Genomic DNA, 24,583 nt, shown 5'->3' with positions numbered 1-24,583 from the left:
GGGCCGCCCCCAGCGTGGGCTCGGACCGCGGACACGGACGCGCGCCCACTGTCACGGGGACCGAGCCCTGCCCTGTCACTGGAAGGATCGGCCACAAAACCGGCGGGGAGGTCACTGCGGGCACACGGGGCTCCCTCTTGGCGCCCCCCCCCCCCCGCACCTGCCGGCGCCGCCGAGCCCCCTGGTGCGGGCGGGGCGGCGCTCCAGGGATGCTGCGGCCGCCCCGGGCTCACCTCGGTGCGGGGACCGGGAGGCTGCGGGACAGCCCGCGACACGCGGGAGGCAGACCGGGGGGAGGAGCGTCGGGACAAACGCATAAAACCGGACCCAGGTGCTCGGCGGCCCCGGCGAGCGGGCGGCGAGCGCGGAGTCAAAGCTGCGGCCCCGCTGCCGGCGTGGAGCAGCGCGGGGTGCGGGCCCCCAATGCCGCCCGGCGGGCCGGGGCCAGCCCCGGGGGCGTCCCTCGGTGACACCCCCCGGAGCCCCCGCCGCCTTCCCCCGGGCCGTGCGCGCAGGAGGAGGATCGCGCTGAGCCTGCCCGCAGGCAGGTGATCCGTCTGCCGCTCCTATTCCCCTCCTGCCCACCTCCCCGCCTCGCTTTCCCCCCCCCCCCCCCCGGCTGGACAACTCCCTCCTTTGGAGAACACGCCCAAGTAGCTGAAAAAGACAGAAAGAGAGGAAAAAAAAAAAAAAAAAAAAGGGAAGGGGGGTAGTTGTGTGAAGAAGAGAGAGAGCCAATTCACACCGAAGGTGGGGACGCGGCTGGCTCTCGCAGGACCCTGCAGCCCGTCCAGCCCCGCGCTCCCGGACAGCGCCCGCGGCCGGAGCGGGGCCGGCAGCGCGGGCGGAGCGCAGCCCCGGCGGGGCCATGCTCAGAGACGGCGGGGGCTCGGCGCGGAGTCGCGGGTGCTGCGGGGCGCGGCGGGGGCTGCCCCGCTCGGCCGGGCGGCCGTGACCGCCAGGGACGGAGCGGCCCCGGCCCCGAGCGCGCCGGGCATCGTTTTGCGTGTTGGTCTGAGCCACGGCAAGCAAGGAATATGAACAGGAAAACAAGGCGCTGGATCTTCCACATCTTCCTGAGCCTGGGGATTGTGTATATCAAGATCGGGTAAGTAACTTTTTTTTTCTTTCCTTTATAACAATCGCGCTCTCTTTAGCGCTCAGCCCAACCTGCCCAGACCTGTTACTATTTAACTCGAGAAGTCTCAAAAAAAAAAAAAAAAAAAAAAAAGAAAAAAAAAAAAAAAAAAAAAGAAAAAAGTGATGATGGTGGAGATCACGATTATTTTTCAAAAGACAGGTAAAGTGCCTGCACCTCGGAGCGGCCCTCCATCGGGACGAGGCAGCGGCCCCGGCGATGTGAGAGGCTGCGAGGGTCCCCAGGCTGCCGGCCTTTCCCAGCCCGGCCGGCGGCCCGGTGCGGGGTGCCCCGGCCGTTCTCTGCCCGGTACCTGCCCCCGCCTCCCGCAGGGACATCCCTCGGCCGCTGCCGCCCGGGGAGACAACGCCGCCCGCCCCGGGAGGGGCGCAGGGCGGGCGGCGGCGCTCCGGACCCGCAGCATCCCCGGCCAGGTGCGCTGGGTACGGGAGGAGGCGGCGCGGCCGCGGGGCAGGGAGCGTGGGTTGTCCCCCTCTCTTCCTTCCCTCCCTCCTTCTCTCCCTCTCTCCTCTAACTGCTCGGAAGGTTTGGGAAAACCCTCCCAGCCCTCTGCCTGTGCGCGGCCCGGACAGACAATGCTGCTGCACGTTCTTTAATTCTCGAAGGAGGAAGTTTGGTGGTGTTTTGGCAGGACCAACGTGCTGCCGATCTCTGCCTCGGCTCGGGGAGAGGGCAGCGACAGGGGAAAAGCGGGCGCTCTCCGGGGCACCTGCCAGCGCCGGAGCCGCAGCACGGGAAGGCAGCGGGTGCTGCTCTGCCTCCGGGACGAGCCTTCCCTCAGCCACCGCCGGTGTCTTGTCGTTGCAGGGGTTTCTCCTCTGTGGTGGCCCTGGGAGCCAGCATCATCTGTAACAAGATCCCCGGGCTCGCCCCCCGGCAGCGGGCGATCTGCCAGAGCAGGCCCGACGCGATCATTGTCATCGGGGAAGGGTCCCAGATGGGCATCAACGAGTGCCAGTTCCAGTTCCGCAACGGGCGCTGGAATTGCTCGGCCCTGGGCGAGCGGACGGTCTTCGGCAAGGAGCTCAAAGTGGGTACGTGCTCTCGGCTCTGCTGCCGCCCGCCCGAGGGCACGGGGGGCACCCGGGGGTGGCACGGGCACGGCTGCTGGGCTTGGGGACGGGCAACTCCCAGCCCGTGCCAGCCGGGCAGGACTGTGTGTGCACCTGGGCGCTGTGCTGTCACTGCCGACCTGCTCCCTCCCGGCACGGCACCTGCCTGTGCTTCGCTTCTATGTGTGCCAGCTCCCACCACACTATTTCACAGCCCTGCTCTCAGAAATCCTCTCCAAAAAGCTTCCCATTCATGTGCACAGGACCTTATTCATGTACTTAGGGATGGGAAAAAAGGGGGCTGGCTCTTGTTGAAGGCAGCAGTGAGAGCCAGAATGCTGAGCAGAGCTGGAACTGCACTTCTGGGGTGCAGGCACCCCCAGGGATACCGGCTTGGTGTTTGTGCTTGGTGGGACCCAGGCACAGCCATCAGTCTTGCTGTGAGAAATTCCTACCACACAAAATCCTTCCACAGCAGCTGTACCTCTGTGCCACGAGGAAGAGTGGGTGTGTTTTGCTTTGAGATGTCAGGGCATTCACAAACACTGGTCCAATCCACTGACAGAAGATCCACTTCCATTTCCCATGTCTTCGGTTATTGCAGCAGTACAAAATCTATCCAAATTCTGAACTAAAACAGCATTAATAATAACAAATGTAAATACCTGAAGAAATGGGGCATTAAAACTCTCATGCCCCCATCCTGCAAAACGCTGTAGTGAAATTTACCCAACGTTTCTTTGATTCCATTTCAAATGCAAAGACCAAGGAATGTGTTTTCCAAATACAGGCTAGTCTTTTTTAGAGCCACCACTGAAAGCTCATCACTTCGCAGCACTGCATTCCACATCCAGAAGGATCTGTGGTTTCCAGTCTCTTCCCCATGTAAAATGAAGTTGCAAAACCCAGAAACTCAATCAAGCAATGCTTAGCATGGTAGAAAACATGGATGTTTCATGAGGAGAGCAGGCAGCACAGAGAACAGGGGCCAGGGGAGTCCTGAGCAGCTGTGGGGGAGCCCTGTGGATGGGCTGTCCCCAGGCCCTAATCAGTCCCATGGCAGGATCTCTCCCAGGCCCTCATTCCTGGCACTCCCATGAAACACAGAGGCGCAGCCTTGCCACTCTGCTCTGCAGCCCCTGAGAACACGGAGCGTGGGTTTTACCACATCAGTGCACACTGGTAGGTGCTACCCAGAGCTTAGATAGGTAAGGAAAGAAGAGGAAGAGAACTCAGCTCGGTTTGAAAACCCTGCCTTTCAAAACCTTTGATAATCAGAGTGGCTCAAGTAGAGGAGGTAAAAAGCCCCCTGCACAACATTGGGAAACATCTGAAAATGGAGCATTTATTCAGATTAGCTCATTGTTTCTTTTCCTTGAGCTGAGCCCTTCCTGTCAGTGATGCAGGCATGTGTTTGCCACTTCTGTCAGTGAGAGTCCATTTGGATGGCTGGCAGGTTTGGGCTCTTCTAGTCAAACAGTAACATTTCCTTAAACAGAGAAATGTGAGAAGGAGTTTTCTTCTCTCAGAAATTAGAAAATTGCAGAGTTGTTGTGGTGTGTTGTGTAAACATGCTCTCAGTTCCTTCCCTCCCTCCGAAAATTGAATTATTTAGCTAGCGGGTTATATTTAGGTCCTTTTAAAGAAAGTCAATATCAAAGGAAGTAGACTTTGATCTGTCTTTGAGGTGATAACTCGTAATATGTTCTATCTATCCATTATGAGGCTAAGATGGATAGGGCAAATTCTTACTTGGTTTCAGAACACAGTCAAGAGTTGAACAGCATCCAAATTACAAAACTCCATAAAAATCTTTCAAAGAATAACAAAACCCTCAAATTTAAACAGGTTATATATGTTAATTTTAAAGTAAACTTTGGTAAAAATCATAAGAGGGTTGAAATCCAGTGGTGAATTTTTCTTTAGCACAGACATTCCTGTGGTCTCAGGGATAAAACTACTCAGGCTCTCAAACACCACAGAATATTTTAATGTAACTGTTCTGTTCAGGTGACCTCCTTGTTCTTCCGCTTCTTCCCTATCAGCAGGTATAGAAATTCTGAACATCTGACACAGCTCATCTTTCTATGGCTATGGGGAAAAGGCATCTCTTGTTCTTTCCCAACGATCTCTGCCAGGGTGTGTTCCAGGTTACCATACAAAGAAATAATATTTTACCTTGATTAAAAAGGCAACCTATGTGCCATAAAGCCATAAGTCAAATTTGGCGCCCACAAACATGAGATCAGGCCTGAGGGCCTTACCCTGAATAGGAAAGAGAGATGTGGGACATGAAGGACCATGAAGCCCTATAGGAAGTGTTTCAAGGTGACAGAGCACCAGAACAACTCAGGTTACCATTTGGTGAGGATAATGTACCCTCTTTGCTTTTTAAATTAGCCTTTGACAAGGTGTGTTCCACAATATTGTTCCAACAGCCTCAAGCACGCCAGTCCCTTCCCTGGCATTTAAGAACTGACTGTACCTTTCAGGCAATGGCACCCTGAAGTTATTGCCTGGGGAGTGCAGGGCACCTTTGTCTTGCCAGTTGCAATGTGAGCCGCATGTGAGCTCATCCTTCTGTCTCTGTGAGGCTTCCTTTGCCTCTGGGGTGGCTCTGGTGGGCTGCTCTGTGATGAGGACATGACTTCAGGGTGACAGTGGTGTGGCTGTCCTGGCCACAGCCCTGCGGGCAGGTGCAGCCAGCAGGGGCTCGCAGCAGCCTGGGAGGATGTGCCTAAGTAACTCCTATGGAAATGGAGTTTGTGTGTAAAACAAGCTCCCTTAGGTACCAGAGAGTCTTGTGATCTATTTCCCAGCCCACAGCTTTGATGGCACACCAAGCCACATCTTCAGTTCCAGCTTTCTTTGCTTTTACCCTTGCTGGGTAATCTATTCAATGAATGTTATGCAAATGTACTGCAATTATTTACATTCTCTTATTGCTGTTCAAAGCGATTCCCCTCCTGGCCCTGCTGTTGTGTAGCTAAGGGATCATGGCACTCTCTTCTGTGTTTCTCTTTTCCTATCTTTCAAATGGCAAAAGGAATATTAGCCTTATTTAAACACTTGGACTTCTCTAGAAGGAAAGCATCAAACAGTATTTCCCTGTTCTAACCTGTAGCATGTGAGTATTTTTTAAAATTCACATACAATCCACCACCCAGTGAAGTGATAGTTTATTTGTGGAGTTTATTTGTGGAGTTTTTTTGTAGAGGTACAGTAAGCAACCGTTTGAATTCATCCTAGAGCATATTTGTGCTCATGGGCTTGAGTTTCCTGCTCGTCGCAGTGAGCTTCCAACCAGTGGCCAGCACTCACTCTCCATTTCCTGGGTCATTTTATCAGTTTTGCCCTTCCAAAGAGAAATTCTCCCCTCCTGACACCCTGTGGATGTAACCTCGTGCCAGCTCCTGACAGCAGTGCCAGGAGCACGAAGAGAAGTCACAAAGTGCCATCAGATTGCTCTGCTCTGGTCACGGAGGGAATGATGGAGCCCAGATTGACACAGGCACGATTCTTCTAGACCTTTCCACAGACACCTTATTAATAATGTAGAGTCACGGAGAGAATTTTTAAAATAACCATGGAGATGATGCAACACTGCAATTATGGACACACTTAAAACCAAATACATTTGCCATGGTGGTCAGCAGTTCTGTTCCTGAGGACGGCCACAATCAAAACCAACGTTTTTAAAGCAGGATAGGCCAAAACCCTCCTGCCTGTCTGTCTTCAGGTGAAATGTGGCTCAAGCCTAAGGATCTGAACAGCCAGAGATGCCTTTGATACAGTCTGAAAATCAGATTTGGGCTCTGCTGGATCACAGGAAGAGTGAGAGCTGTGACAAAGGCTGTGCCTCAGGGGCCCATTTTGCGGGGCGCAACCTTGTAAGCAGGTGGCCAGCAATGATTCTGCTGTTGTCTCAGAGGACTGCCTTGGGACACGACTACATTTCACAGGATCTGGAGGACACCACCACATTGGCATCATAGGGGAAAAAAACCCATCTCTTTATTCCACAAGTGAGCAGCACTGGCACTGTTAAACAAGAAAGTGAAGTGGTACAAACTGTTTGACTGCACTTCCACAGGGGGACACGGCCAAGTGGAGACTCCTCAGGACAGATCTGAGAAAAGAGAGGCACAAGACCCCTGCAGAGGATGCAAGGACCCAGTAGGGGGGGAGGAATGGAGGGAGTCCTGCGGTGTGAGTAGTGGTCTGCAAGGAAAATTTTAGCAAAACATTTCAGCCAGGTCTTCATCCTGGCCTTACTAAAATGCATCAATTCTTTGCTCTCTTCTACCCTGGAAAATGCTTCAGTATAATCACATTGATACTTCACCCACCTGACATTACTCTTGGGAATACAGAAAGCTGAAATCAAAAGAAGAATCCCCATAGACAGGCTGGTCCCAAAGCTGATGAGCAAAGCAAGGCAGCCTAGCAGCTCTGCACACTGTGCCCGATGCCTTTGGCTCAGGGATCCTCCCGGGCTGTCCTGAGGCACACACACACCAGGAGAGCCTGCTGGCTTTCCTTTTTCCACTGCACTGTTGGCTCTGCCCTGGACTGAATTTAGCAGTGATTCATTTTCCAGATACTAAAATCAACTTTTCTTTTATGGCTTCAATCAATGTAAGGGAAGAGTGACATTCCCACTCCTGCCTACTGAAACAAATGGCAACTGCCCTACAAGGTAAACCCTTCACTAACCTGTTCAGAGCTGTCAGCTCTCCTGCTGGTATGGAAAACAGAAGAAGATCTAGGACATTTACCTCTCTGGGTAGCTTTAACACAAAAATTAACAGAAAAGTTATGAGTAAATCTTCATATTGTCACTGTATTACAGCCAAACACTTGTGAAAGCACCCCAATACAAGTGTGCTGAAGAACAGATTTAATCTTCAATCATTTCAGGGAGTTGCTGTAGTCTCTTGTGTCAGGTTTTAAAGTCTGATTGTTTAAATTCCAGAATAACAGACCAAGTGAGCAACCACTGGTGGAATCCCAGAATCTCCTGAGCTGTAAGGCACCCTCAGGGATAATGGAGTCCAACCCTTGGTCCTGCACAGACACCCCAACAATCCCACCCTGTGCATCCCCGAGAGCGGTGTCCAAACTCTCCTGGAGCTCTGTCAGGAAAGTCCTTCTTGTTTTTGTATTGCATGGAAGATTACCTGCCCAGGTCTGTGGGAAACAAAGTTCTGAGTGCTGCTGCATTATGTGGTTTGGTCAATATTTAGAGGAAAGTTTGAGAAATATTCTGTTTTCTCAACCACTGCTGTTATGAACACCCCAAGATGCACCAAAAAAAAAAAAAAAAAAAAAAAAAAAAAAAAAAAAAAAAAAAAAATTAACAGGAGTCTTGCTATCTAGTCATGTGAAGTCAGAGTCTGAATTTCTGTGCTAGGTTTCCAGCCCTTACAACCAGTTTTTACTGTCAGTGTCTTGCAGGAGAACAGTCATTTACAGGCAAAACAGAGGCCAGGCTGAAATATGGCCTGATCATCCAAAGCTGCTTTATGCCAAAAAGTCAATCTTTCTCAGCAGGGACTGTCACTACAAGATAAAACATTGCCCCAAGGTCACTGCAGTTGGAATTCCCATCACAAGGTTTTCATACCTGCCTTCAGATGTGTCTTGTGAGTACTTGTTCCAGAGAAAGAGAGAGATTGCATCTGACTGGGAAGGTGGAAGATCTCCTGTGGCAGGGGCAGGGCTTCCCAGTAGGGCTGGGGTGCGGGGGCTCAGAGCCCCCTGAAAAGCAGAGTCTTATTTGAACTCCAGAATAATGGCTCCGATTTTTGCAGTGCACACGCCTTGAGTAGTAACTTTATACATTTAGAGGGGGTATTTTGAGAAATAGTCACTTTAGCTGGAGTGTTTCCTCTGCAAGAGTTTCACATGTAAATGAAAGGAACTTTAGCTCATGAAAGTGGGCAGGACCTAAACCCCCAGAGTCTTGAATGCCTCTTAAAGCCCCTCTGTATTTTATTTATTTGTACTAATCTTTGTAAAACCACAGTGCTGTTTTATAGGGAACCATCCTTTTAATTCCAACTGAATACAAGATTTTAAGGCACCAACCCGCCAAACTTTGTACAGAAAGGGAAGAAAAAATTAGGAAGAGGGTACTTCAATGATTTTTTTTAAGCTACCATTCTTATTAACCACTCATGCTAGGTTAAAGAAAGGTGAAAATAAATAAAAAAAAACTGCTACCAAAGAAGGAGGAGGCAAAGCCCGAAGCAGGCAGGGGATGAGTTCTGCTCTGCGTTTTTCCAGGCTGTGAGTTATGGCCTCTATAGAGAGATGAGGAGAAATGTTTGCTGTGGCACATAATTGGCAAGGTATGCTGTGTTTTCCATCTTTATATTTTCCCAATCATATTTCAGCTCATGTCACTGCAGATAACTCCCTCTCTGACCCTTTGGCTTTAAATAGCAGAAAATACAACCCATGTTTTCCAGTGAGATAAACAGAAATTTGTCTCTCTTTTATTTCACAGCTTAGTCAATTTATGAGGGGGACTGATAGGGTGGGACAGGCTTAGATCCTGAACTGTTGAGTACCTACTGATTGCCTGCAAGTAAATACGCTCTGCACTTTGCAGGCTTAGGCTTTGTTTCCCAAACAACATCAAGGTATTGCACTTCTTTTAAAAAATAAGTTCCAATTTCTAATCAGCGTGAATGAAGTTTTTACAAAGTTTTCAAACTTAAACTTAACCCGAATGAAGTTAGCTAAATTAAAACCAGAATGCAGACCAGTCTGTGCAGCTGGTAGACAGGCTGATCAGCCCAAACCCAGTCTAGCAAACATTCATATCCAAATCAGAGGCATGTAGTGAGTGTTTGCAGAATTAAAGCTCCGAGGTGTGCATGGGTTGTGTATAATTGTGCTCAGTGTTAGGAGACAAGCTGCCCTGCTAGTACCTGTGTCTGCACCCACCTGTGACCCTCTCAGTGCTTCCCCTCGAGACACCTGGCACCCCGGCGTGGTGGCTGCCTGTGCAGAGCTCACAGACACTGGTACAGACAGCCTGGGAAGGTGCCTTGCCCAGTGCAGGGTCTGCAGACAGGATTCCAGTGCTTTGGGAGAGGATCTGCATCAGCAGGTGCAGAAATTTTGGGAGCCATCAATGCCAAGCTCTCTGCCATGAGAGCAAATGGAGCTGCAGTGTGCTGCACACCTCACTGCAGTGCAGAAAAACACAGGAAAAGCAGGAGGATATTTCTGTCCAACACCTGGAGAGAAACCCTGTGGTCCCACAGCACTGAGGCACTGGCTAGGGGTGGGGAGAGCCCCAGGTGAGGGTGAGGGAGCAGAGCCATGGCTGGAACCCATCAGGTCATGGGCCCTGTGAATGGCCAGAGCAAGTTCTGACCGCTGCCAGATCCTTCTCTGGAGGTTCCAGTGCTTGGAGTTGAGCTCTGGAGTGTTTACCATGGTTTGTCTGAGATAAGGAGAAGAATGTGTGATTTGGGAGCTGAAAGAAGGGCTTGTAATTCTTGTACACATCCAGGGCAGGCTGGACGGGGCTTGGAGCACACTGGAGTGGTGGAAATGCCCCTGCTCGTGGCAGGGGTGGATGAGTGGAGCTTTAAGGTCTGTTCCTAACCCAAACAATTTGGGATTCCATGATTCTGTGACAGGTGAGGTGACTCTCCACCTTTGCCTAACATCTGTAGGAGCAGCTGCTTGGCCATACCTTGGTAAAGTCATGCTTTCCCTTCAGATCCTTCAGGAATTTCAGCTCTGCTGAAATCCAAAGTAGGGGAGTACAATTTCTACTTAAAAGTGGCAGGAGCACCCCCATGCCCAGGTTACCCTGTTTGGGCACAATCCCCTGGGACCTCAAGCACTGTCACAGAAGACACTCAAGCTGGTCTGAGCCTCCCTCCCATGCTGGCATTTCTGTGAGCCAGGCTAGGGTAATGAGACTTAAAAAGTCAATCATTTATGAAAAAACAGGAACAGTTGGATGCAGACGTGACAAACGCGCATCACTTTATCACCACTGCACAAGTGCCAAGGCACTTCCTACTTGGGTCAATTCTTCTAGGCACTTGCTTTTTTTACCTTGTAATCTTCAAAATTTGAGTCTTTAAAACCTGCTGAGACTTTCTCCCAATTAAGACAAACTTATAAAATAATTTATGTACTGTAATTTATGATCAAGCTTGACACTGGCTTCTGACTCTGCTTGTACTAACTAATTTTGTATTTTCTACATTGCATTTTTCTCCCTTCTAAAAAGCAAAAAAAGCTGCTCAGCCTCTACAATGCTGAGTATGTCAGATTCAAATGATCTCCCAGTGGTTTTTGTTCTAGATCTTGAAAATAACTTGTGCTGAACAAAAGTAATCAGATCAAAATCAAAAGGAAAAAAGAACCACATGTAAATTCAACTCAAAAATATTTCTTTGACAATGTCCCATTTGCTGCTTTGTGGAGCAGAAACCTGGTGTGATGCATTGCTGCCCTCTGAGAGATAAAGTGGGACTTCTTGTTGTACACTGTTTATCAGTGCCTTTTTCACAGTGTTGTGCTTAAAACAGTGAGGGTGTTGATGAGTGTAAATTGGAGGAAGAGCTCAACTCCAAATACACCTAAAGCCTGGCCTTTCTCTTCCACATTCAGATTTTTATAAAAAACCAAGAGTTCTAGAAAGCTTCATCTGCAATTTCCATGGTCAAAACAAATAATTTTATGATTTTTTTTGTTTTGTTTTGTTTAAGTGAGGAGAAACAAGGAATCCTTTGAGGAAGTCGGATAATTGACTGTTCCTTAATATTTATTAAGTTCTTTAATAAATGCAGCACGTTGCAGCATTAGGGAATACTGCCTTTGCTATTGGAGGGCACGAAGTTGACTATTAACAGATTGTGATAATGTCATCTTGTTTTCCATTTTACTTCCTCGATATAAGGAAGTGAACATTTATCATTAAAAGAGACCAGCAGTGAAACCCAGATCATATTACACGAAAGGGATACAGCCAAGGCTGAGGTGTTGTAAGGTTTCTTTCCCAAGTGATGATTTTTTTTGTGAAATGCAATGAACAGCAGAAATGGGCTTGTTTCATGGGCAACAAACACTTGCCAGCAGCTGAGGTCTGCCAGGACTCAGCTGACGAGCACTTGGAGAAGGGAAGTGGATCTTCCCATCTTCACTCCCCTAATTAAGAGTCTGATTCTGATCCTACTGAACAAGGGTGCATTTTGTCATTGGAGAAATAAGAGTAGGACAAGTTCTCGGTTTGGGAGATCCAAAACTTTTTAAGGGCTGTTTGACATACATGGGCAACCTCTGCAAACCTCCTCAGGCTGTGAAGGGCCCTCTCTCAGCTCAACTGGCCCCAAAAGCCTAACAGATCCCTGAGGGTCCATGTGTGGGAAATACACACATCAGGATGCAACAAAACTTCAAAAAGAGAAATTAAATCTTAGATTTAAAGTGAGAACCCCCCACTCAGGGAGCAGAAACCTGACATAATGGCCTTGTTGCAAAAAGTAATATTGGCCCAACCTGTGTCTCACAGTCCTCTGGTGAGGCTGTCACTTCACCTTGCTCTGGTCATGGTGCCTAAAACAGGTCAGGATTTTTTCTTCATTTTATGAGAAATTTTGAAATTAAACCCAAGACTTATTTCATTGAGTCAGCACAGATGTCAGTGTTGAAAACTTTTTGACACCTACAGTGTGAAAAAATTGTCCCAGTTGAGTTAAAATGTTTTCAGAACACGAGTCAAACAGAAGCAGTCATCCTGTAAAAATAACACTTAGTGTAGAATTAAATTTTTAAATAAAATCCTATTTCCAAGCTGAATTTTTAGAAGGTTGAATGTGGGTGCTTTAACAATTTAACCCCCAAGCCCATCTATTTTGTTTTCCTTTCTTTCTTTAGTTTTGAGCTCCAACATTTGCCACCCCACCCTTTCATTTTAAGTTTAGTTTACCTAGTTCTAATAGCATCTGGAAATATAGAGATGAAGCTGCCTCGATATCTTGGAGTGGCCCCCTAGAACAGAGGCTAGGCAAAGTTAAGAGAATAAAGTGAGTATTTATTAAAAGCCTTCAATAGGCACACCTTGGCCAGTCAAAGCCTCCCAGAGGCTGCACCCAGGATGGATGATGGTCACAAGTTTTTCACACAATTATCAGTTTGGTCCATTTACATATCAGAGGTTAATTCTCCAATTACAGCTGCAGGTAATGAAGTTATTTACCCCCAGTTTCCTCCTCCCCATTCACTTTTGTTTATACTGAGGCTGTAGGATGTCCTTGTGTTTCAGGCCTAGAGGGATTTTTTTGTCTGACCAAAACGTGGAGACAGTTAACTAACACTCTATACGGAGTTTAGAGTTATGCATTAATCAGTACAGGATTTGAAACATATAAAAGCTAAAATCCAAAGGCGTCAGCCTGAACAACAGTTGATCTGCCCCCGCCTTGTGGAGAGCCATTGCTTTAGAGATGAGCATCCAGCAGGTCAGTCCCAGGGGAGCAGAGCCCCGTTCATGGAGCAGATTTACATTTCCAGGAGCAGGTGGTGCTGCTTGCCTGCAGGCGGTGCCGGTCCCTCTGCCGTGCCCGCCGTGCCCCTGCCCGCTGCTCACGGCTGTTCTGCCTTGCAGGGAGCAGGGAGGCCGCCTTCACCTACGCCATCATCGCGGCTGGCGTGGCCCATGCCATCACGGCGGCCTGCACGCAGGGCAACCTCAGCGACTGCGGCTGCGACAAGGAGAAGCAGGGCCAGTACCACAAGGAGGAGGGCTGGAAATGGGGCGGCTGCTCCGCCGACATCCGCTACGGCATTGGCTTCGCCAAGGTCTTCGTGGACGCCCGGGAGATCAAGCAGAATGCCAGGACGCTCATGAACCTGCACAACAACGAGGCCGGGCGCAAGGTGAGTGGCCCTGCTGTCCCCGTGTCTGTCTCGAGGCTGGCATGGGGCTTGGTGCCCTGCGCAGTGGGAGAACCACAGCGCTGCCGTGCTGCCATCATTCACAGGAGACAAGCAGGCACCTCTGCAGGTTGTTGGACCATCTGCCCGTCAAGCATTTGTCTAAATGTTACTCTTTGCAGCTATAAGAAAGGGGGAAAAAAAATCAAACGTTTTATCTGGGAAGTCAAACGGTACTTCTGGTGAAAAGCTGCCTGCTGCTGTGTGGGTGAGCAGGAGTCTTGTCAGGTTCAGACATGAATGTCTCACTCAGCTGAAAAGGGATCATTTTCATCCCTGCTGTTCAAACGTTGCTCTTTGTGTGAGAGCTACCCCTGCAAGGAGGGAAAGGCTTCCACAGCAACACCCCGGGCTGAGTCCTTGTCACTCTGTGTCACACTGTGACACGGATTTGGGTTCGGCACAGCAGCATTCCCACCCACCCCATCCTTTGGGACTGAGAGCAGCTGCTGCAGAGGCAGCACTGGGGAAGGCAGGACTCCAGCAGCTCCCACACACAGGTTTCCTGGGGATCCCAGGCACTGAACACCCTGGGTTTGCTGCCCTGGCCATGTTTCTGATCTCCAGTGGCAGCTAGGGTAGGCACAGGACCCAACCTGGGCTGAGCTGTGCTCCCCAGGTCCCTGTGGGCCAGGCATTCGAGGCAGTCCCAATGGGGCTGTGGCTCCAATTCCAGCAGCTGGAATAGCCAGGGGTGTCTGTATGCTCCCCAGATGCCAGGCACAGCCCAGCAGGGCTCTCCCTGCAGGAGTTCTGCTGATCCCATCTCCCAGGGATGTCAATCCCTGCTTCCTCAGCTCTCCTTTTACCTCCTCCTGTGCAATAGTCCTGATTCCAGCATCATGTGAGTGTGACTTAGAGGCAAATGGGAGAAGGAAGTTGGGAGCAGCAGTTAATTTGTGGATGCTATTTTTGTTGTGGTAATTACCTGTAGGCTGAGACCTTGCCAGTTTTGCTGGAGCCAGGCAGATTGTATTGAAGAAAAGCCATTTCCACCCCAAACAAAAGCCTAACCCTTCTTTAATTTAATGCTACTGTAGGAGTTTTATAGGTGAGATTCTGAGTTTTACTCTGTGTAGAATCCCAAATGCCTGTGTCCGGCTCTGAGGTGCAAAAACTTGTACTTCAACACTGGCAAAATGAACCCTGAATTCTGGGAATAACTCCAGGACTGAGCATTAATATTTGCAAAACGAATGGTTCTGAGATCTTTATTACTCAGCTTCTGGTAGCATAAAGGCACATCCTGAAAAGCCTGGTAAAACCCCAACACCCACAATCTGCTCTGCTGTACATGCACAGACCCAGTGAAACAAAAAACAGCGGAGGAGTTTCACCTTTGTGGCAAAGCTACTTCCTTGAAAGGTCTGCTTGTATTTGATGGGTGCTGGCAGTAAAAGATTCCCAGGAAATGACACACCAGCCTACACCAGACTGCAAACATGGCTGGAACTGCCTACTGGCCAGAAATTTTTCCCCGAAGCAAAGCTCAAAAATGCAGACAAATAGAAAAGTTGCATTTTTTACCTCGGTTATCTCCCAGGAGGGGACCTGGGGCAGAGGAGGGCCATTGGTGCTGGACGTGGCTGTGGGAAGGCCGACTCCAGGAGCCTCCCCAGCCTCCCCAGCAGGCTTCTTGTATTTCTCACCTTTCTGTGCACAATTTGCTGTCCTGGAAGCTTGTGCCTGGAAGGTTCAGCTCTCCACATTGTAATCTGGGAGAGCAGTAGTTTGTAATATCTCTGGCCATCTGCCATTTCTCCAGCAGGCTCAGGAGCTGCTCTGATCTAGAGATAGCTCTGCGCTTCTTCCTACATCCCTCGCAGAGCAAAATTACCCATCTTTGTTCAAACAAATCTCTGCTTAAATCTGCAGGGGAGAGAAAGAGTAACAGGACTGAGGAGAGGCTTGTTGCTCCACTGTCCTGTAGAGAATGAATAAATGATGTTTTTGCTAGAGAGATTTCTTTCAGGCTTTGCTCTTGTGTGAAAGATCACAGTATTTAAAGACAATTGGCAGGGAAGGCCATTACAGGTATTTGGCATGCCAGGACTCTCACAACCTGACTCTTCCACAACAAAGACAGCCTTGTTGTGAGGTGGAACTCCATTTCGGAGCAGTATGGATCTTATCAGCCTCCACACAATCTATTCATGGTGGCTTTCCTCTGGGCTACAAATTCTTGTCTTGTTTCACTCGCCCATGGCTAGGTTTTGATGATATTTATGCACTTAGGAGACAGACTGGCACCTACCAGGTTTCCAAAAATAAATCAATTCTTATTGATTTCTTACCACCACCTGTAGGCACTGCTATGCTGTTCAAAAGTCAGTCCTCTCTACTTTGGTCTTGCAATGTGAAACTGTGCTGTGCCCACTCACCTGGAGTCACCTGTGACAAGGTCCTTCTTCAAGGTGACACCTGCTGCAGGTGGTTCAGGATGCACTCTAGAAAAGCACAGATCCATCAATATCGAGTTGTCTTCTTGAGAACCACTGATAAAACCATCCATTCCATCTTGGCAGGTGAGAATGGTCTGCTGGGCTTACTGGGAGCACTGGGTACAGAAGGGACTGCAGGGTATGAACCAACAGAAAACCGCCAGGAAAAGCCTGATCCAGGATTTGTGGACATCTCAGTTCAAGGCTTTCCAGCCTCTCACAGTCCTGTTTTACCCAAGCAATATCTCTGTGCTCCCTGGGGTGCCAGCAGCAGTCTCTGAACATCCTGAACACACAGCTCTGTCAGAGCAGGGGTACAGTTATTCAGGGAATGGGCACAGCCCCAGGGCTGCCAGAGCTCCAGGAGCCTTGGGATGATGATCTCAGGGATGCCTGGGGTGGGATTGTTGGGGTGTCTGTGCAGGGCCAGGGCTTGGACTGGGTGATCCCTGAGGGTCCCTTCCAGCTCAGGATACTCTGTAATTCCACAATCTGTCAGCTCTTGCTGGAAATGAGACAACTGAGGGTGTCAGATGTGGAGGATTTCAAAGGTTATAGGTGGAGAACATCCCTGTTCCTTTGCTGAACAGCTCGGGTCGTGCAGTGCCTGGAAACCCTTGGGGCATGCCCAGGATGCAGCAAAGAGCAGCCCTGGGAGCAGAGTGGGGGACATGACCCATTCCCATAAACACAGCCAGGGGTGCCTGTGGGTCCTGCAGCCAGGGCCAGCTTTTCTCATGCTGAACGGCTCAGACTCTGTTTCTCTGTCTGTCCAGGGGACAAACCAGCAGGACTCACTTGCACAGCATGAGTTCCTCGGGCTGCTGGAAGGGCAGGGGCAGAGTTCCGCACAGGGGTCACCAACACCCCACCAAAGTGGCCCGAGCAGCCCCAGAGCCTCACCTCATTTGTCAAACCTACTGGAGAGCAGCGATTTCTGACCTTCAGAAGCAGAGTTTAGGGTGTCTTTCCTTTTTGAATTAGCGTTTCCTGAAGTGCTGATTCACTGCAGGAAGGAGCAAGCCGTACAGTGAGAACAGGAGGAGAATTCATAACATCTGGGGCAGAAAAGGGAGATAAAGCTTCAATTAATTTAAAGGCATAATCCTTATTTGCCCTGCAAACTTCCATGTGAGGGGGTATAATTGTAAGACTGAATTGTCTGTTAGCAAATTTGTCTTCTCAAATATGAAGTTGATTAAATTACTGTAAGTAACACAATAATGTATGTCTGAGAGATATTTATACTCCAGGAAACAGAAATGTTATTCTCCAGGTTATCGTGCTAAAAAATAGCGAGCTAGATACTGAAAGGCTCTACACATTCTGGCTGTAAGCATCTCATTCTGACAGCATGGCAAGGTACATGATCAGACTGCTCTCTCCTTTTTTTTTTCCCTGTAACATTGAAATTCCACAAATGGCATCTTGCATCAGCGTTACATCATATTAAGTATAATGCAATATTATGAGTCATTCTTATAAATCATGGGCACAGACTGCATTAGAAGGCTTTTGCCTTCAAGAGCACATCAAGGTGGATTTTTATTCAGCATTTCTCTTCGGAGGCATGTGTAGGTGCACTAACTTTGCAATGTCTCTCCACCCTCTGCATCAGGAGCATTTCAGATTACCCCTTCATCTCTGAGGCTCCCAGGAGATGTGGAAGACGTGCCTGACAGAGCTGCTGCAAACAGCAAGCAAAGCTGGGAGCACCCAGGAGGTGTTCCTGAAGTGGATCATGCAGGGATTACAATAGACTGGCGTGTTTAATGTTTTATCCTGTAAAAAACTGCAGCAGTGACACAGTGGCATTCGGAAAGCAGCGAGCTCAGGGCTTCTCCCAAGCTGTCCTGGAAAGCCACACTTGTGGGACTCTTTACTTGCTGCTTCTCTGACCTCAGGAGAACATTACTGCCATGAGACTTCCTGAACATGTTCCTCTTCTTGTGTGGTGTGCAATACCACTGCAATTAACTTTATCTGGAGGGGACAGCTATTTCTACCTCTCTCAAAATACCTTTTTCTTTAACTACCTTTTCAGTTGTGTTCTGTGCTGACTACCAGCAGCAGCACAGAACACAACCTCCTGCAGATGAGCGACTTAAAAAGCTGTGAGCATGTTAGGAGAGAGACAGGGCTGATAAAAGAGGCTGCCAAACAACATAGCATTCCTATTTTTCTGAATATAGGCCTAAAATTCTGGAGATTTAATAGTTCTGCCTGAGCTAAATCTTAAAGCATATGAAAATATGCAGTGAAAGGGGAGTGCAGCTTGGTGGGCTTGCAGTCGCACTGGAGTGGCCCTGCCTAGGGAAGACCAGTCTTGCAGAGGGACCCCAGCATTCCAGCAGCTCCTGATAGGAGCTCTGCTCCCAAAAGATGACCAGGGATGCTGGTCTGCTTGGCAGGCACAGTGCTGTCTGGGCACAGGTGGGTGCCAGGGAGACAGAGACACAGAGGAGGTAGGAGATTCCTTCCACAGGGATGTGGCTGCTGTAAGCCAGCCCTGAGCAGTGCCTGCACACAGCCCAGCTGGCTGAGAGAGCCACACCATGTGCCCTGCTGCTCCCAGCCCATCAGCAGGAACAGCTCTAATGCCACACACCAGAATAGAGCTCCAGTGTCTGGAGCTGCTCACAATTGTTGAAGACTCCAGAGAGTCTCTGAGAGCAGCTTTGAGCCAAGCAGGACTGGGAGAGGCTGTCCTGGCACTCCTGGCACCAGCAATGAAGGGATATTGGAGTACCAGCAGCATAGCCATGTTTCCTGGAGTTCAGGCTTTAGCAGTGCCTTTGCAATTGCACTTCACAGTTTCCAATGTGTTTTTGTTTGTGGTGGGATTTTTTCTTTTGGTTTGGTTTTTAGTTTGTTTTGGTTTGGTTTGGTTTTTCTGGCATGGGCACAGAAATGTTCCTCATTTTCCTTTTCAGAAACTCCTGTTCTTAATGTTAGGGATTCTCCTCAAACACTCAGCTGAATGGTGCCCCTTGTTGATAGTGGCAGTGACAATTCTGCCAAATCCCACTGTCACTGTCAGAGCTGTGACAGGAGAGGTTGGCACATCTTGACCTACAGCCTGGCCCTGGCACCACTGTGCTGGAGACAACCATGCCCAGAACATCCTGCAAACATCCTCAGCCAGGACAACACACAACACTTCTACTCACAGAGAAGTAGTATTAATAGATAAAAAAATGACTCCACTGCTAAAACGTCACACAAACCCAGGAAATCTGGTGCTGGGTGCAGCAGATGTGCCTGTGTAGGAGCTCTCCTGGTACAATATTCTGCCTAGACTAAAATCAGGCAGACAGAGAAGGTTGAGGAGAAGGTTTACACACAAGGCTTGTGCCTCTCTGTGACCAGACAGAATCTGTAAAAGTATCTTCTGGCAAATCTCTGATGTGGCTGTGGAGGCAAAGAGGAGTGTCCACCCAATGCCCTGGACTCAGTTCTGTTTATCCAAGGTACACCCAGGGCTCAGTCCCTGCCTTCCCTTCAAGCACTCCAGCCCCAGGGCCTGGCACCCCATTGTACTTCAGTGCAATTAGAAAAGGAGCCTTAAATGCCACGAAGTCTGTCCTGGCAGCTTTGTCACCCCGCGCTGGCTGGGGCAGCAGAATTCCCAGAAGGGCCAAGCTCTGAGTTTGGAGTAAATCCAGTTCACTGAATGGAAAAGCTCCCATTGAGGCTGGTGGGACTGGACAGGGCGCAGCTGAGTGCTTCCAAAATCCCATCCAATTCCATCCCAAGGCTCTGCAGGCCAGTCTCCTAGGTGTGAAAAGAAATACACATCCCTAGCAGCCTTAGAGCATTTTGTTTGTGTTTGAAAGGATCAAAGCACTATTTATGGCTTTCCTACTTTTTAGATAATAGTCTTAAAGCAAGTCCGAGCTTGACAGACAAGCTCTGCATCTTCTCAACAGCCTAGAGTAAAGATAAAGGAAGCATTAATGTTGGTCTAAATTATGAGAGGGAATTGGACTGCACAAGAACTGTAATCCACAAAAATGAATTTTCATTCCACTTGTCCTCCACTTTCAGCTAATCAGAAATGGTGATACATGGTCCTACTTGTATTTTGGCTTTCAGCTCCCTCCTATATCTCATGTGGTTGAAAACTGAATTCCTGATTTACACGGGAGATTAGGGAATGATAAATGCTATCACTCGCCTGCAGTCACAGTTTTAGAGGATTCTGTCATTATGAGCAAAACATGCATTTCATGTGTGTGATTACTGGAGCTGACAGTCTGTCATGCTGCTGACAGAGAGCTGGGACTGAGTGCCACCCTCTCTTCATAAATAACAGAGATCTCAAATTCCAAATTTAACAGCGGGCACCTTTTAGAATGGCAATAATCAGATGCTTGCTTTGGTAATTAATTTGCTCAGCAAAGCCACTGGCTGGGTCACAGGTTTCTGGACAATTTCTGATTTAATCTGGCCTTTCTCTTTGGACAGTTAGCAGCACTTCCCACAGGACCATACTTGTCATTCAGTGCTGAGAGGGGAATACACAAAGGTGCTGTGTAGATTATTCACTTCTCCCAGGGTTTTCAGGACCTTTGGAGCCTTGACAGAGTCTTTGGTGTCTCTACTGTTGCAGAACAAAACAAACATTAATGATTTGAAACATATGCTTTCACAGAGCACAATCATCCCACAGCAGATTCCTGTTGTGTTTGGGGGTTGTAAAACTTATCCTGGTCATGAAAAAAAAAACAAAAAAAAAAAAAAAGAAAAAAGAAAAAAAAAATAAGGAGGAGTTGGACCAACAAGATGAGCTTCAAGGTCTCTTGTTGGACCAACAAGATGAGCTTCAAGGTCTCTTCCAGCCATTCTGTAACTCTGTGAAAAGTTGCAAGAAAAAACCAGCACCTGTTAACCTTAACTGTGACCTATGAGCTTGGCTGTCCTGCCTTGTATTATTTTTGTTAACCTGTGCTCCTTGATGTTTTGTTGAGATCAGAATCCAAGATTTTTGAGCTTCATACCTGAATTTTGGCCTAAAGTTTTGAAAAAAATTCAGAAATAGCGTTTGAGAACTGTTCTGTTTCTTCCAGTTGGCATTTGTCACACTGGAAATTCAGGTTTCCAAACCCAAGACTTATTTCCTTGCCTCTTATTATGATCTTCCATATCCACACTTCAGCAGAACTCAAAGAAGATTGGTATTGGCCAAGTCAGCAGGAAACCAATGGTTAGGCCAGTTCACTGAGACCACTTTTAATGCAGAAACAGGCTGTGTTTATACATGAAGTACACACCAAATTCTGGTGGAGATCTCCCACTGTTCAGCCTCATTCACTAAATCGCTGACAAATTAAACCCAAGACTCGGATGTGGGGCAGGATCTCTGCTCCCTGCCGTGTGAAACTGGAATCCTCTGCAGTTACAGCCCAGACCTCCTGAGCCTGAGCTGAAAGTGCCTCCAGGAACGTTTCCAAGAGCCTCAGTGATGAGTCAGGAACATGAACTCAGTTACCTCAGCTAGACCTGTAACTCAAAAGAGGTTTTGGTAAAACTGAAAGTTGAACCAAGGTTTGGTTCAAACCTTATCATTAACATGTGGTGGCAGAAAACTCTGAGCTCATGAAACCCTTATTTCACCAAGAGAAATAATTGCCAGCATGTGCTGTACAAAAGGAACAGACTTTTGCTTTAATGGAAAGAGTTTCCAGGTATTTTGAAGTAAACAATTTAAAAAATCAATGAACAAAGAACAACCTTTTAATCCAAGGACACAGGTCTGTTGGTGCTGGAAGGATGCAGAACTGAGCAATGGAAGGACAGAAAGGTTTCAAGGAACTGCAGGCAGGATGCTTGGCTCTCATGCCCAGTTAGTGCCAGAAGGCACTGGGATTAATTTGAATTAGTGCTGGTTATTGAAACCAGCCCGAGCCTTCTGGTACTTGAAAGGGAGCTGCACCTAAAGGGTGTCCCTGGGCCAAGCAGCAGGAATGGCATGGCATGGGCTGTAACCCAGATCTGAGCCAGCTCCATCCTGGAGCTCCAGCCAGGCTCCCGTGGGAGCAGGCTGGTGGCCTGCACTGAGGGAACCAGCCTTGCCTACAGCATTCCAGATCCTGTACCAAAAATGAGCCCACACACAGTGAGGGAACAGCCACGCACCCTGTGACAGAGCTGCTCCCCCAGGAGATGTTCCCTGAGCCACAGCACACTCTGTTATGTTTGGGTGGATAAATCCTGCAGGCGTAGAACAATTAACCATCGAGAGGGCACAATAGCCTGTGAATAAAGAAATGCAACAAACAGTCAAGAGAATGTGTCCAAAAAACTTGGATTAAGACTTCACAGAAGTTTCTTCAATACATCTACATTTTGTCATTTTTAGTTGAAATTACTTTGAAATTTCCAGTGGGCAATGAGAAGGCAGAAGGAAGCCAGACACCAAGTGAGTGCTTGGGCTTTGCTTTCCCAGGGATTCAGCCTGAGAAGTCTGCCTTGCTATACTAAGAGCAAATTTAGACTGGAAGGTGTAGTCAAAGTCCTAAAATATTTTCTAGAAAACTGTAGATTTGAATAACTATGCTAAGGAATACCCTAGCATTAAGATATTTGTTTAATTTAATCTAACAGACTGCTGCTTTACATTAAGGTATCCCTTAATGAGAGATTTATAAAATTGAGATCAGATCAATACACTAAAGGTGCACTACAGACATGCATGATTTCTTTAGCTGATGGTTCATGTACTGGTGGGACTGGTGTTTAGCTCTGTTACAGGCATCCTGTGGCCTTCTGAACTGGAGACCTGGAGAAACTGGTTAACCCTTTATTAAAAACATCCATCTCAAGGTGAAGACTCACTTGTGCATGGCTTATAAAGAGGAACCATCAATGGCATTGTAGGCTGCTGCTGCTGGTGAACTCGTGTATAAGTGGTGAGCAGGTAGACCAGTTCAGAAAAAGCAGCAGCACTGGGTGGTGTGAGGGTAAGCTGGCCCAGGGGAACCCCATCCATCCACACAGCACACCTCAAGAGTGAATTCTGTTAGCATGTGATTGCTTTGTAAGACAAAAGCTCCAACTATTGCTCAAAATGGTAGAATTGCAGAATCACAGGATGATTTGGGTTGGAAAGGACCTTAAACCCACCCAGTCCCGGCCTGGCCTTGGACACTTCTCTGGGCAGCCTGTGCTTAGGCTGCACTCAGCATTACACATAAATTTAGGAAATTCCACTTCTCCATTGGAGCAAAATTTCATTGAGAACAGGCCAGAAGATCCCTGTTAAAATTCTTGGCCTGGGTCCGCGCGTGCTGCTCTTGGCAGCTGCGGGGCTGCAGAGAGGGGCTCTGCTGGTAGGATCTTATCTCTGATAAGTGGGAGCTATTTGAAAATGTGGAAGTGTGGACCTATTGTCCCAACTGCAGCAGGAGGGGGAAAGCACTTATGGATTAAATTTAATTAGAAAGTCATCTTTGTAATATTACAATTCACACCAAAATCATGTCACTTTATGATAACATGAGTATTTTGAATTGTAAACACAAAATGTGTGGCAGTCTGTTCACAATATACATTCTGTCATTGTGATCTAGCTTCTGCTTCCTAATAACTAACATAATTGCGTGGAGATTATCTGGAGGAATAACGAGACATTTCTTTTAAACTGGCAAGAATGGCTCTCACTTCCCTGGGCAGCTGTTTCTTGATGTGCCAGCCTGGTGAGATTCCACCCAGGGTACAACCATCCATGGCAATGGGCTTGGTGCCTCTGGCACAGCCCAGGTCGTGTTATCCCTGGAGAATAGTGGGGCTGGGAGTAGGAAGGGAATGGGAGTGGGTGTGAGGTGGCTCAGGTGCTCTTCCCAGGTCAACAAATGGCAGGTAGGCAGAGCAGGACATGAATGCCTCTCCAGTGCCATTTACTGAGCTGTGAACTGTGTTAGGACTGAAGTATAAATATGTCTCTCTGTATCAAATACAAGCATAGCTCATGTTTTGTTCTAGACCAAAGTAGTTAATGAAGAAGTTGAGCCAAGAAACTTTGTGTTTTTATAAAGTCAGTACTGCAAAATTGATGGAGAATTGCTTTGACATTACTTAAAAAGGCTGATAGAAAGGAAAAACATCCCTTTCAACTAAAATTACTGTCTTGGAGAACTAAAATTTATAGGCATTTTTCAGCATGATGAATATGTCCTCTGTAGTATCCTCTGCTGGGTACCCTAGGGTTAACTCTCACAGTTTGGTATGCAACCAAATGAACCTATAATTAACTGTGTGTGGCTATTGGTTGGAAATATTTGGAAGCAATATGAAGTGATAATATTCTGCAGCTCATGCTCCTGCCAGTACCTGGCTTTGTTAGTTTAACACAAGAGGTGTTTCCTGATTACTTGTCTGGAACCAGGCTGCTCTCTTGGCTTCCATCACTCTTTGGAAACTTTTCTCTCGACAACTTGAGCATTTCTCAAAATGCTCTACCTGGTGGCTCCCAATTCTTTATACACAACCATTCTTTATGCACAATCCTTTACTGCCAGCACCACTTCACTGGAGAGCTTCCCCTCCACTGGGGAGGGCCCCACAAAGGTAAATTTCAGTGGGAATGAGTCAGGCCTGGGTCATTCCTCTCCGTGTGCATCCGCTGTGATGAGGACAAATTCCAGTTGTGTCATTTCTTGTTTTCTCTGCATCATTTTTATGTGCAGAATGACTCAGGCTCCATGACACTGCTGCCCAAAGGGACAGCAGTGACATCCTTGTCTGAGTAATCCCAAGAGTTTAACTCACTGTGTACCCAAACTGAGGAGCATAATTAAATTCAGTTCCTCTTACCTGGGGGTGTTTCCCATTTCTTCAGAAACATCAAGCTAAAACATAAACTACAAGCACAATTCCCTTCTTAATGCCACCTTTGTTTATAAGTCCAGAGGATGGGTGAAGATCACGGTCCCAAGATCAAAACTTAGAGCAGGCACTCT

General features: G+C 48.0%; 1 protein-coding gene across 1 annotated transcript in view; it reads left to right on the top strand.

Annotated features, from left to right (window-relative positions):
* Positions 1-713: 713 nt before the first annotated feature.
* WNT7A (Wnt family member 7A) overlaps positions 714-24,583 on the top strand; it is a 35,153-nt gene continuing 11,283 nt past the window's right edge. Inside the window, exons 1-3 of the mRNA XM_053989650.1 lie at positions 714-1,108; positions 1,967-2,193; positions 12,854-13,125. Of these exons, the coding sequence (XP_053845625.1) occupies positions 1,038-1,108; positions 1,967-2,193; positions 12,854-13,125 (570 nt within the window). The 5' untranslated portion in view covers positions 714-1,037. The remainder of the gene's footprint in view (positions 1,109-1,966; positions 2,194-12,853; positions 13,126-24,583) is intronic.

Source organism: Vidua macroura, chromosome 13, assembly GCF_024509145.1.
Source record: "Vidua macroura isolate BioBank_ID:100142 chromosome 13, ASM2450914v1, whole genome shotgun sequence".
NCBI lineage: Eukaryota > Metazoa > Chordata > Aves > Passeriformes > Viduidae > Vidua > Vidua macroura.
The sequence above is the reverse complement of the archived record's forward strand: the minus strand, read 5'-3'. Positions and strand labels throughout refer to the sequence as shown.